Raw genomic sequence first — 14986 nt, 5'->3', positions numbered from 1 at the left:
AACGCGGTTTGGGATGGTGAAAGTAGCCAATCCGAGAGCGTTTTTCATTTCTCCTTGCTGTTGATTGACTGCTGCCCTGTGACGCGTCTCCGGGTGAGTGGGTTTACCACCGCTGAGGGAAAAGCAGTTTGGGATGGTGAAAGTAGCCAATCCGAGAGCGTTATTCATTTCTCCTTGCTGCTGATTGACTGCTGCCCTGTGATCTGTCTCCAGCTGAGTGTCCTCGTGTTTTCCATTTTATTATTGTATTCATTTTGTTATTCTTAAACGCATAAGATGTCGCCGAAACGCCCTGCACCTTCTAAGGCTTCTGGCACTGAGCCTAAGCGCCAGAAGAAGTTTAAAACACTCCAGGAGAAGGTTGAACTACTGGATTTGCTCCTGGAACAAAAAGGTTATGCTGCAGTAGCGCGCCACTATGGCATTAATGAAAGCACCGCACACTACATAAAGAAGAACGAAGCAGCGATCTGGAGTACCATATCTGTAAGTTTCTGTGATAGTGCCAAAAAGGTAACGACCGTAAGGAATAAAAATATCGTCAGGATTGAATCTGCCTTGGCATTGTGGATCACCGACTAGGTCACATCTATCTGATTACCGACTAGGTAATGTATTAAGGTAATTTTTTAGGTAAAGTATTAATGTATTAAGCTGAGTTTACAATGAAATTAAAGTGCTTTGGGGGCATACTGTATTTAGCGTTTAGACTATAAAAATAGGCATTTAAAAGTTATTTTTTAACAACATCCAAAAGTCACGGTTTTTCACAATTCGCGGGTGCTCTAGGAACGTAACGCCCACGAATTTTGGGGGTGTAATGAACACTCAAACCAGGAGCCAGGAAGTACTCCTTAACTCATCAGCTGCTGGAATGTACAACAAACTACCAAGTCAATGAAAATTGAAGTTAATGAACAGACAACTAGTGTCTTACAAAAAGAAACTAAACGTTTCTGAGACAATTTACCTATCAGCAAACTAAAATAAAGGAATTAACTCCATGGGTACCTTATTTGCAAAAACTGTTAACATGCCTATGTGTCTTAAGTGATTACTGCAACTAATCTACAAGTCAGAGGCCAAGTTATGCACTGAAATTAACTCTTCACTTGCTATACAATGTAGTTACACATTTAGTCCACATTGTAACATTTGGCAGTATGCACACTATCATTGGTGCATAGAAGTATACTGTTATCTAGGCATGTTGTTTAGGTCAACTTACACCTCAATGCCACACGACAGAAAATAAAGCGCATGGAGCTACAAAATTTTACCAGCTTCCAAATTTCCAATATCATTGCTTTTGTCTTCACTTTCTTGATTAGCTTATAAAAGGCTTCCTTGAATAGGTAACTGAAATCTTAGTAAATGTTATTTAAAAGCCTAACATCAAGCTGTACGATGTCACTGTGGATATTATAAAAGAGATGTGCACCAAATTTTGGCTCATATTAATCTGGCTCTTAAGTATAGCCCAATCACTTTTTCTGAACTGCCGTATATTGTTCTATTAAGCATCACAAACTTAGCATCATCATCATTTATTTAATCAGATCCCCCCATTTCAACAGTTTTAAAACAAAGCTAATATATTATAAACCACATAATGTATCTACGAAGTACATTAAAATCACATTACCTGCTGGACTGCTGTTATCTTCTGTTTGATGGAACTGAATTCCGGAGGAACCAATGGAATTCACCGTCACGGTCTGCAAATTTGGTATCTGGCCAGTGCCTATGCTCACCGGCGTTGACCCAAGGGCTCCACCCTGACCAAGAGACAGAGTTTGTACAGGTGCCAATGTGATCTGCTGTGCACCTGTATTTTGGATCTGCAAGTTCTGCAGATTTTGAACTCCCTGCACTTGAAATGTGTGCCACTGGATCTGCCCAGAGGGAGTGAGAGTCTGTGCCTGGATTAGAAAGGTTCCTGGGTTCAGAAGCTGCAAATTCTGCAAAGCCTGTGGACAAATGGTCTGACCAGCAGCCTGGACTCCCTGGAGCTGCTGCTGCGTGATGCCTTGAACAATCTGAGCTTCACTAGTGGTGTTTGACTGGACTTGCTGAAGCTGAATTATGGGTTGTGCTGTCGAGACCTGAATGTTATGCACCTGGGACTGATCGGTGAGTGGAGTCTGAATGTAGTTTCCCTGAAGGTTTGAGGCATCTACCTGATCACTGGCTGAAGAACTTGCCGATTGTTGAAGTACACCTGCACTGTCTATCGTGTTGTGCATCTGGGAAGATGAGGACGTTGGCACAAACATTTCTTGGTTAGTGTTGGATTCATTTGCAGATAGTGTTTGTGAAATATGATCACCAGTCTTTTCAGAATTTTCAGGGTTATCCATATGCTGTCCTGCCATAGGAACATTTATCAAATGACCATCTGAAGTAACTCCAGCAGCAATTGCCTGTGCTGCCCCCGACAGACCAAGGGAATCCAAATCCACACTATTGATGGGTACAAAGGTAATATTCCCAGGCAATCCAACAGGCACATTAGTGACAACTTGACCTTGACTGTTATAGGCAGACCCACTGAGGGAAACTCCTTGGATCTGTACGGAGCCATCTGGCTGGTGTATGTTACCAGTCTGTGATATAAGGTTTTGTGTGTTGGTCAGGATGTTGGCGGACGACGTTCCAGCCGAGGTTATACTCTGGTTAGTCCCTGGCATGATCTGAATCTGACCAGAAGCATCATGACTTAAAGATGTGCCATCAACTGTGGATGCAGAAAAACCCAGCTGCACCTGCTGTCCATCAGAGGTGTGGATCTGAGGGATCACTTGATATTGAATATTAGGCACCCCACTTGAAGATGCATCTGTTCCTGAAGTCACAAAAATCTGCTGGTTTTGCAAACTCTGCAATGGAAGAACATACTGTCCATTTGAAGTTACAATCCCTGTATTCGGAATCTGCACAAGGCCTGGCTCTTCTTTTATCGTGGTTGTGGGAGTCAAAACCTCCCATCTATTTGGTGCTCCTGTTAACTGCACAGAAGACAGATCCCCAGACTGGAAAAAAACAAAGACAAACCAAATGACTAACTTCATATTATAAGTAAAAAAGCTGTGTATAGCAGAGCAATCAATATCTTTGAGTGCTAATAAACTATTCAAATATGATGATACTGTTACTTTTTTTCTAGATGTTAGTAGATAACTTCCTGCTGTTTACCTTAGTAACATAAAATATTTATGTCAAAAGAAAAATTAATAATATATACTAATATAAATGAGATGATATATTACTATAGGTGTTTCTGGTAAATCAAAGCATTAACATTTATTATTAGTACTTAATTAACATCTGACTAACCCTAAAAATTTGGAGCTCACAGCCGAACAAAAAAACTATTGTCTAATTGGTCCAGGCAAATAATTTTACTATAAATACATATTTTTTATGTTCTGAACAAAGTATGAAATACACCATTCCAAAAAAAATCACAAAGTACATTAAAATGATAACAATAACAGGAGCTACATATCTTTAAGACACACTTATTATACATCTCTGACTAAAATACTAGAATTTATATTAAAAAATGGTATATTAATGGATCTTCTCCCTTGGGCTTACATTACCCAAAAGCAAATATTACAAACACAAAATATAACATTTTACATTTTCTCATATTTGGAGAGAAGCAGTTTTATCCAAATTCCCTTAGACATTTGCCATGTATTATTAAAGAAAAAAAGATGTAGACAAGCCTTTACTCATTTTTGAATAGGTTACCTACAGATGGATCTTATTCTAAGTAACAAAGTATTTCCTGTTTATACAATTGCATAGCAATACCACCTATTTTAAGAATTAAATTAATTGAAAACAGATATTAAGTTACCACCGACTCAATGCAATTAATACAAGAAATGCATATTTGCCCCAATATATCCCATGGGAAAATGTGCATTTATTCATTTATTTATTTATGTATGTATATTCTGTTTTAGTGGGAACTGTCTTTTCCAGTCGCTCTTCATTTGCAAGATAAATCTTAACACTTTGATCAACAGATTAAGCCAATATGTCACATTGTATTCTATTTCCCATTCGTTTATTTTCCAATCCCACTATATCCTGAGCGGGTCTGTGGGGAAACTGGAACCTATCCCGGCAAGCAAAGGATGCAAGGCAGGAATAGCCCACCACTGGGATGTTCTCCATGCTAGTTAAAAACTACGTTATGTACACCAGCATAAGGTGTGTGTATTTAAAATACAGCAGTGTCAATACACTTTATGACTTCATGAACAACAAAGATGTGATTCAGGTCAAAAGTAAACAGGGGTGGCACTAGTACGAGTTATAAATTCCATAAACACAGATTTTGTGTTTTTTGTTTTCCAACAATTTGCTATAACCATGAAAATAAAAAAAATATTCAATGGCCTATGCAGTACTTCCATGTACATTTCACTTAAATGATACAACAGAAAAATCACTCAATGGAAGCTTTTTACAATTAGAACACAATCAATTTTTGCAAATCAATAGGCCTGGTCCTACGACTATACAGAACAGACTGCAAACACTCTGGTTAAATGAGACATTTTCTATAGCAGTTGTCATTGGACACAGGCCAAATCTTTATTTGAAGGTTATGTGGATAAATACTGGACTAAACTGCACCAAAAACAATAGGTATCGGGTCTGTAACAACACAATACAACTTGTTTGACAAACATCCGTCACTTTTTTCAGAAGTTATGACTGTACATAGGTTTCCACAGCCACCATGCTAAAATCAGATTTTCTCAAAGTTTTGAACATCTAGCAATTAAAATCAGAATATAACTTAATAGCACATTTTTAACCCCATCAACAAACTTACATTTGCATGGAAGTAGAATGCACACAATACACAGATGAAATGACAGTACCAAAAAATAACGCACAGAAGCAAAAAGACTGCATTGCAAGAATCTAAATGCCTAAACAGTAACAAATGTCATGAGCTCAAAAGTTAAGAATACCAAGGTTGTACAGGCACCTATGATCTAGTATCACAACATCTTTCCATCTTCTAAATCGACTTTACCCTGATCAGAGTCACAGGTAAGCTGAAGCCTTTCCAGCAAGCACAGGGCACAAGGCAAGGACAATCCCTGGACAGGATGCCAGCCTATCACACAGTGAAAACACATACACTAGGGCCAATTTAACATAGTCAAATCCACCTAACCTGCAAATCTTTTTACTGGGAGAACATGCAACTTCAAGACAAGGAGGACCCAGGACATGAACCCTGGTCTCCTAAAGCCTTTGTCACATTACACAGTTTTTCCAGCAATTTTCAGTCGTAGCCTTTATTTACAAAATCTTAGCATTCGGAGGCAGTCAGCGGTGCACTTCTGTAAAGCCAATCACCTAAAGTGACATACCCAGCAATTCACCACAATACAAAATCAAAAGTGTATGATTTTCTTTAGTCAGAAGGGTTAGCTATGTGTGCAGGAGAGCTCATAACCAACAAATGATTATCCCGAAGTACAAAGTATACAGTCCATAGACAAGAAAAAGGAGTGCAGATGTTTTGAACCTCACAAATAGAAGAGATGCTTGACCATCTGATGTCTCATATATTTCACATATTACAACAGAATGGGGGAAAAAAAGGCTAAGACTCCTGTAATATTCACTACAGCTATTAACCCGGTGTAGAGTGCTAGCTCCGTCAGGCAGTACAGGGGGTGTTAAGACCTCACAAACAGAAAAGAACTTCATCGGTCTGATGTCTCATGTTTTACATTCCATACCGGAACAGAAAATAGAAAAAAAGGGCCTAGATTGCTGCCGAACTTGCCGCCACCGTTAACACTTTGTAAAGAGCTGGTACAGAACTGGGTCCATTGCACGGCACGCTATTTGCTGTCAGAAAAGGGGCCAAGCATGACTTCGCTATACGATCAGCATTTGGTTGATAAATATGACGTAGGCTGCAATCATCAGTCATGTAATCTGCCACAGGGCAGCAACAGGATCAGTGGCTTCATGTAGGCAAACCAGACATACCCCAAGACAAAAAGTCGCATAATGTGACATAGGCTTTACTGCGAAGTGGCAGCACTAATACTTCACCATTGTTTTGCCCACATCACTGTAAGGAAAAAAACAAAGGAAATCTCAAGTACATAGTCAAAAAAAAAAAAAAAAAAAAGGATACAGAAAATATCCTTGAGGAGCTTTGGGTACAAACAGAACAAGCTGTAGGCCAAACTGACATACCCCACGACAAAAAGTCATGTAATGTGACATAGGCTTTACTGCAAGGTGCTGCCCACTTCACAACATGTAAGGAAAAAAAATATAGAAAATCAGATACATAATGATGAAGGATACAGAAAAAAAATAACGCTTGAGTGGCTTTGGGTACATTGGAAAAACAGAGACACTTATCTAGACAAGGAAAAGAAAAAATGAATAGCAAATCCTTAGGTACAAAAAGAAGATTACAAGTGGATGCCAGAATCAAATAGCAGAGCACTATAGTGCCAGTGGCAAATATGGTAGATAGTCACGTCAAGACAAAAGGCAGAAATGCTGCACGTAAATTAAACACAAAGAATGGGGAAACCCAAGGACACTAATGTGCAAAAAGAAAAAAAAAGCGTGCCATCACATTTTTTTTAATGCAACAGGCCTCAGAAATGAGACTTGAAAGGCAGAAAAAAAAAAATCAAGAAAAACTGAACACCACATGGTTTCACACAGGTGGGCAAAAAAGACATGAGGTAGTCAAATGGTACACAATGGATGACAGGAGGCTTTAGAACAAGAAGGACGGCTGGTTTTCATTTTGTGATTTTTTTTGTGCAAATTTTTAAATGATAACGTGGCTTCTCTTGCCAACAATACAAATAAGTGGTGTTACTCCCACCCCCCAATAAGTCCCATGGGCATCACAAGATGTGCAACAGCACTTTGAAAAGGAGGGCTTCTCATCAGCCAAAACACCTCTCCACCCTCCCCGTGGGTTTTCAAAGCCCATTTTTAAATGATAAACACGGGGCATATGCACAGTGATCAGATTTCTAACCGGGGTATTGGTGTGGGGGGGTTGCAAATGAACAAGGCAGGATTGAGGCCTACACCGAGCTGCAGCTAAAGCGGCGGCGGCGGTGGTGGTGGTGGTAGAGGAGGAGGAGGTGGTGGTGGTGGTGGTGGTGGAGGTGGTAGTGGTGGGGGAAGGGGTGGAGTGGATGAAGCCGCGCGGCGGGGCGTGCACGTCCGCCGGGCCCCGGCGATGGTGACTGCTGTTGCCGGTTCTGGTTTCGATCCGAGTAGCCGGGACTTACCACGCCAGCGTCAGCACTGCTCTCCTCCTCTGGCGATGGCGACCCGATCTTGCTGCAGGTAGCTGCCAGCAGAGCGAGCGGTGACGGCTGAGTGTCCTACCCACAATGGGCGGGTTCAAAAAGAAGAGAGTGGGTGGCCGTTAGTCCGGAGCTGACACAGGAAGTACGACTCTTTTTTTTTAATAGACATAAATATATAAACACAACATCATTAAACAAAAGTGTGAGCTTCAACCAATCTATTATGTCTACATTGTGCATTTACCCGAAAGCTGCGGGCTGACGGCAGGCCGGGGCGGCTTACCTGGTTTCCTGCGCCGCTGCTGTGCTGCAGATACTCGCTCTGACTGCTGTCCACGTCTAAGGCAGCCATTTCCTCTTGTTTCACTGGCTTTTCTGGAGCTTCAGAAAGGCAGGCGCGCAGAGAGGGAGGGAAAACAGCAGAGACAGAGAGGGGCGGGAGGAAGACACAGCACAGAAACAAAAAGAACAAAACAAAAAAACAGTCATTTATCTCTTGTTTTGAACCCGGGCGAAGAAGAATAAACAACAGTACGCGCGCGCGCAACGACAAGGCACAAATCAGCGCGGCAACTCCACGCTTCACGCTCCTACTACTTCCAGATTCACACACACCTCTCATCCGCTTCTCGGTAGGAAACCTTTCTAACAAAACAATCATCTTTTGCTTTACTTTAGTTAGCGTTTACATCACTAGCTGCTGGCCTGTGCTGCTCAAGAAAAGAAAAAAAAACAAAACAGATGAAAAGACTTGGAAAGGGTTGAACAAACTCACCGGTGATGCTGTTTTTTGGCTTTTTGTTTTTGAATCAGTTTAAATATTACGTACCAGTCATAGCGAAAAATGGCTTAAATCGGAAGAATTCTCGATTTATTTTAAACGCCTAACATGATTATTTTAATCAAAGGCGGGCTGCGATCGCTGATTCGAGTCGATTTTTTTTTTCCTATTTTTGATTGACGGTGCGGGAAACACAAAAGGTGGGGCTTCCACCGCTTTTGGATAGCGAAAGTCGGCGTCACTTGAGTGGAAGTCCCGCCCTTCTTCTTTCAGGCTATTGGAGAATGGTTCCGCTTCCCTTTACGCTCCGTGGCCGAGTCGTGTGTCACTCCTCTTGCATGCGTCTGGGGATTTCCTGTTTGTTCGAAGGCAATTGCAGCCCGCCTGCCTGCCTGCCCTGCTTGCTTGGAGAGACGACAGCCTTCTTCTATGGATAGCAATGGACTTGATCTGAGCTGGAAAAGTTGCCGCTAAAATTCACGTTTTTTAATGTCTGTACTATATAGTCCATATATATATATAATTGTGTTTATATATGCCTTTATGTCCTCCCGTACTTCCTGTAAAATAAGTTACATTATATATAGTGCGTGCGTCCGTCCATCTATCTATCAATCCATCTATCTTCTGACCTTCCAAATGCATTTTTGTGTCACGGGCCGGTGGCGTTTATGCTCTTAGAATTGGTTGCAATGTAGAAATCGGCCTTTACCAGTAATTCAGGCAGGCGGCAAGGCGTAATGCTTAAGACTTTGTGTTTCATAACTTAAGGTTGTGGGTTCAAGTCCTGCAACTGCCACTGTGTGACCAAGAGTAAGTCATTTCACCCGCCTGTGCTCCAGCCAGGGTCGTTTTCTCTTAACAGCATCATAGACTCCTAGGCAAAGTAGTGCTCAGGGGGCCTTGTTTTGATAGCAAAATAAAATTATACATTGGCATCAGAAACATTGTATGCTCCTGGGGTCCCCTGCTAGTGCCCATACGTTAAGCTGCCCCTGGCCCCAGCTGAAGAGAAAAAGAATTCGGACTTGAGCGTGGTTTTAACGTGTTTTTACTGTGTATATGACAATAAACTTCTTGTCTCTGTAGGCTTTGTGCCCCTAGGAACCAGATTACCAAAACTATTCTATAACATTTCAGTAATTATTTACCACACTGATGCTGATCGTTCTGATCATAAAATTGGCCTTTACTATAGCAATTGACAAGAAGAATTCATAATGAATTGCAGAATTATGGTATGTGAGGGTTCCTCTACAGTGCCTTCACGTTAAGCTGGGTTTGGCCCCAGCTGAAGAGAAAAAAAATTCAGACTTGAGCATCAGTAGGCTTTGCGCCACTAGGAACCAAGTTACACAAACTATTCTTTAACACTTCAGTAATTATTTACTGCACTGATGCTGATCTTTCTGGTCATAAAAAAGGCCTTTACGAAAGCGATTGATGAGAAAAAAATCATAATTAATTGCAGAATTATGGTAATTGAGGGTTCATGTAGAGCAGTGGTTCTCAATCTGTGGGGCGGGCCCCCCTAGGGGGGCGCGAAGTAGCAAAAAGGGGGACGCGAAGACGTGAAAAAAAAAGAAAGCAAGAATCGAAAATATGAAAAATACATCTACTGAAACCAAAACAAATTAACTTAAACTACATTCTGATACTAGAAAAGATAAATGTCGATAAAAGTTAAGTAGGTATAACAAAATATGCATCTATGATATATCATTAATTCAAAATGAATAAATTGGCATTAGTGGGCTACTTTCAAAAAAACGTTAGGGGGGCGCGATTAAAACTGTTATGAAAACTCGGGTCGCAACTACTTAAAGGTTGAGAAACGCTGATGTAGAGGGACTCTTTCTCTTGCACGATTTGGCTCAAAAACTAATCGGGACATCGTCATCTCATAACAGGTTTAAGTTTTGAGTTTGGTATTTTTCAGTCCAGCCATTTTACTCCTGGACCGTCCTCATGAAACTATAACACACAGAAAAACACATCCCCATCATTGAGATATCAATGTTTTTGGTATCAGTGGATCCTAAAATGTTGAGATCTGTTGAAAACTGGAGATCAAAATTTTTGACCTTATTCCATCATACACGATAGGTTATGGTGAGGGAATCCACAAAGCAAAAAGACATGTAACCAGTTATATCTCAAAAGTTGTAAGTCACCAAGTACTAATTTGGACCTACACACTCCTCAAGTTGGTCCTGTTTTAGGAAAATCCATGAGAACACTGGAAGACATTTTAAGGTACAATGCAATTATCAGGCTGGAATTTCAACCCCAGTCTTCTGGAGCTGTGAGGCAGCAACACTAACCACTGCATCAGTCTGTTTTCCATTATATCCAGCCATTTTCCTAACCCACCTACCTAGGGCAGAGTTGTGGTGAAGCTGGAGGCTATCCCAGCAAACATCAAGTGCAATGCAGGAGCAATTTCTGGACAGGGCACGGGTCTATTGCAGGTTGAATATGCACACACACACCCTGGGCCAATTTAACAATGACAGTTTTTCTAACCAGCCAGTATTTAGACTGTGTGAGATATAGGGTACCCAGAGGAGATCCATATGGACATGGGGGGGAACATGCTAACATCACACTTCATACCTTGATCTCCTTGTTGCAAGGCAGTAGCACTGATAATGCACCAGCATGCCATTTAGTTTTACTTTATATTTAGTGTATATAATGTAATGGGGCAAATGATGAGGCAGGGCAAAAGCTAAATGCTTTGGGTTCCATTCAGCCAAAACCCCATTTAATTCCAACCAAGAAAGAAAACCATCATGAAAACACATGCTTGTTGGTGCTGTTAGAAAAAAATTTATTTGAATCAGTTCATTCGTTCGATTATTCTCTCACTTTCTCATCATAAGACACCACCTTCCAGGAGCGTCTCCCTTGTTTACAAAGCTGACCGGATAAGGCGAGGCAGGGAAGGGGTGGTTTCTCATGACCATGAGGGAAAAGTGAGACAAGACCTTTAGCAACAGCACCCCCTCTTGTCCCGGGGTGGTACCACACAACTTATGTGAGCCTGAAAGATGACCCACTGGCATGCATACGTGACAACATATATCGAACTGTTCAAAAAAATTAAAGGAACACTTTGAAAGCACATCAGATCTCAATGGGAAAAAATCCTGCTAGATATCTCTACTGATATGGACTGGGTAATGTGTTAGGAACAAAAGAATGCCGCATCGTTTGATGGAAATGAAAATTATCAACCTACACAGGGGGCTGAATTCAAAGATACCCCGAAAATCAAAGTGAAAAAATGATGCGGCAGGCTAGTCCATTTTGCCGAAATTTCATTGCAGCAACTCCAAATCATACTCAGTAGTTTGTATGGCCCCACGTGCTTGTATGTATGCCTGACAACGTCGGGGCTGGGGGGGGGATGCTCCTACTGACACGACGGAGGGTGCCCTGGGGGATCTTCTCCCAGATCTGGACCAGGGAATCACTGAGCTCCTGGACAGTCTGAGATGCAACCTGGCGGAGTCAGATGGACCGAAACATAATGTCCCAGAGGTGTTCTATTGGTGCTGTTGTCTAACCTGTAGAGGTCTGTGAGTCCCTCCATGGATATGCCTCCTCAGTCCATCACTGGCCCACCAGCAAACCGGTCATGCTGAACGATGTTACAGGCAGCATAACGTTCTCCATGGCTTCTCCAGACCCTTTCATGTCTGTCATATGTGCTGAAGGTGAACCTGCTCTCATCTGTGAAAAGCACAGGGTGCCAGTGGTGGACATGCCAATTCTGGTATTCTATGGCAAATGCCAATCAGACTCCATGGTGCCGGGCATTGAGAACAGGGCCCACTAGAGGACGCCGGTCCCTCAGGCCACCCACATGAAGTCTTTCTGATTGTTTGGTCAAAGACATTTTTGGGGGTCGTCTCATTGTTGCCCCTCTAGTGCACCTGTTGTTAATTTCATGAACACCAAAGCAGCTAAAACTGATTAACAACCCCCTCTGCTACTTAACTGACTAGATCAATAGCCCAGAAGTTTCATTGACTTGATGCTATCCTTTAATTTGTTTGTTCAGTATGTGTATATACGTATATATATATATATATATATATATATATAAATCCTGCGACGAGATGAGACTTTTTGAAGAGATTTTTTCAAGTCCCACGAGACTTTGGCCATGAGATATTTTCAAGTCATACCCTTCCTCTCAACCATATTCAACTACGCACACGGTACTCTCACCTCTCATTTGTGTGAATGCTTTTGTCAGACACAGTTCCTGCTCTCTCAGCTCTTATACATTTTAACGTTTTCCTCACTTTAAGTTCCTAACTAAAGAAGATGTATTATGTCCAAATCTTATTGAAGAATTTCATCACAAAGGGTTATCAACAGAAAAAATGAGGACATGGGCAATCATAGCACTGAGAAACGATGAAGTCAAACGAATTAACGCCAAAAATGTTGATCGGTTACACAGCAAATTGGTTAAATGCATATCAATAGACTATGCTGAAACAGTTGGTGGTAATCGTGCAGAAAATGAAAACATCAACTTACAGTATCCTGAAGAATACCTACAACCATTAACAATGTCCGGTCTTCGACCGCACGAATCGCTGTTGAAAGAAGGATGTATCCAAGAAAGGTAATGTAGTAAATTTTCTGCAGATAACATTAGACAACAAAAGAGATCTTGATATGTCATTCGTATTAAAACGTTAACAGTTTCCCATTAGAATAGCTTTTGCAAAGACAATTAACAAATCTCAGAGCCAAATATTCGAAAAAGTCATTCTATTTAATAGAGAGAAAGAAACAAAATTCAATCACGGGCAGTTATACGTTGCGTTGACACGATGAAAGTCCAAACACAGAATCAGAATTCAATGTGATACTGACGAAAATCTAATTCAAAACATTGTTTTTAATGAAGTTTTACAGTAAAAGTGTAAATTTAAAAAGTATTTGCGTCTTAATTTCGAAACCAAACAGAACAAAATCATATTACTCAACGAATAACTCTAATGCAACATGAAACATAATTTACTTTCAAATTATTATGCTTTACTATTTTTTGATATGGTTAATTACTCCCTGTAATGTAAAATAGTAAGTTCTATTATGCATGTGTAACAATTCCCATGAAAATAACAATATGTTTAAATTGTACATCTGCATCCCCATATGCGAGTGGCAGAACCGCAAAGAGGCTAGCGTGTAGCACGGGCCCAGGGATTGCCGAGCAAAGTCCCCTAGTATATATATATATATATATTTATATATATATATATACAGGTGCTGGTCATAAAATTAGAATATCATGACAAAGCTGATTTATTTCAGTAATTCTATTCAAAAAGTGAAACTTGTATATTAGATTCATTCATTACACACAGACTGATGTATTTCAAATGTTTATTTCTTTTAATGTTGATGATTATAACTGACAACTAATGAAAGTCCCAAATTCAGTATCTCGGAAAATTAGAATATTGTGAAAAGGTTCAATATTGAAGACACCTGGTGCCACACACTAATCAGCTAATTAACCCAAAACACCTGCAAAAGCCTTTAAATGGTCTCTCAGTCGAGTTCTGTAGGCTACACAATCATGGGGAAGACTGCTGACTTGACAGTTGTCCAAAAGACGACCATTGACACCTTGCACAAGGAGGGCAAGACACAAAAAGTCATTGCTAAAGAGGCTGGCTGTTCACAGAGCTCTGTGTCCATCACATTAATAGAGAGGCGAAGGGAAGGACAAGATGTGGCAGAAAAAAGTGTACAAGCAATAGGGATAACCGCACCCTGGAGAGGATTGTGAAACAAAACCCATTCAAAAATGTGGGGGAGATTCACAAAGAGTGGACTGCAGCTGGAGTCAGTGCTTCAAGAACCACCACGCACAGACATATGCAAGACATGGGTTTCAGCTGTCGCATTCCTTGTGTCAAGCCACTCTTGAACAAGAGACAGCGTCAGAAGCGTCTCGCCTTTGGACTGCTGCTGAGTGGTCCAAAGTTATGTTCTCTGATGAAAGTAAATTTTGCATTTCCTTTGGAAATCAAGGTCCCAGAGTCTGGAGGAAGAGAGGAGAATCACAGAATCCACGTTGCGTGAGGTCCAGTATAAAGTTTCCACAGTCAGTGATGGTTTGGGGTGCCGTGTTATCTGCTGGTGTTGGTCCATTGTGTTTTCTGAGGTCCAAGGTCAATGCAGCCGTCTACCAGGAAGTTTTAGAGCACTTCATGCTTCCTGCTGCTGATGAACTTTATGGAGATGCAGATTTCATTTTCCAACAGGACCTGGCACCTGCACACAGTGCCAAAGCTACCAGTACCTGGTTTAAGGACCATGGTATCCCTGTTCTTGATTGGCCAGCAAACTCGCCTGACCTTAACCCCATAGAACATCTATGGGGTATTGTGAAGAGGAAGATGCAATACACCAGACTCAACAATTCAGAAGAGCTGAAGGCCGCTATCAGAGCAACATGGGCTCTCATAACACCTGAGCAGTGCCACAGACTGATCGACTCCATGCCACGCTGCATTGCTGCAGTAATCCAGGCCAAAGGAGCCCCAACTAAATATTGAGTGCTGTACATGCTCATACTTTTCATGTTCATACCTTTCAGTTGGCCAACATTTCTAAAAATCCTTTTTTTGTATTGGTATTAATTGATATTCTAATTTTCCGAGATACTGAATTTGGGACTTTTCATTAGTTGTCAGTTATAATCATCAACATTAAAAGAAATAAACATTTGAAATACATCAGTCTGTGTGTAATGAATGAATCTAATATACAAGTTTCACTTTTTGAATGGAATTACTGAAATAAATCAACTTTGTCATGATAT

At 40.9% G+C, this 14986-nt stretch overlaps 1 protein-coding gene across 6 annotated transcripts in view; it reads right to left on the bottom strand.

Annotated features, from left to right (window-relative positions):
- sp3a (sp3a transcription factor) overlaps nt 1-8351 on the bottom strand; it is a 78881-nt gene extending 70530 nt beyond the window's left edge. The window contains exons 1-4 of one of the 6 annotated variants that reach the window (XM_028806278.2): nt 8119-8351; nt 7627-7724; nt 7323-7418; nt 1646-3032 (exon numbers count right to left, since the gene is read on the bottom strand). In XM_028806278.2, coding sequence (XP_028662111.1) covers nt 1646-3032; nt 7323-7418; nt 7627-7695 — 1552 coding nt within the window. In that variant the 5' untranslated portion in view covers nt 7696-7724; nt 8119-8351. The remainder of the gene's footprint in view (nt 1-1645; nt 3033-7322; nt 7419-7626; nt 7725-8118) is intronic. The other 5 variants (XM_051930619.1, XM_028806277.2, XM_028806280.2 and 2 more) reach the window with 5 other exon arrangements.
- Nucleotides 8352-14986: the final 6635 nt, after the last annotated feature.

Source organism: Erpetoichthys calabaricus, chromosome 8 (genome assembly GCF_900747795.2).
Source record: "Erpetoichthys calabaricus chromosome 8, fErpCal1.3, whole genome shotgun sequence".
Classification (NCBI taxonomy): Eukaryota; Metazoa; Chordata; class Cladistia; order Polypteriformes; family Polypteridae; genus Erpetoichthys; species Erpetoichthys calabaricus.
Note: the sequence above shows the minus strand (reverse complement) of the source record. Positions and strands in the feature narration are given on the sequence as shown.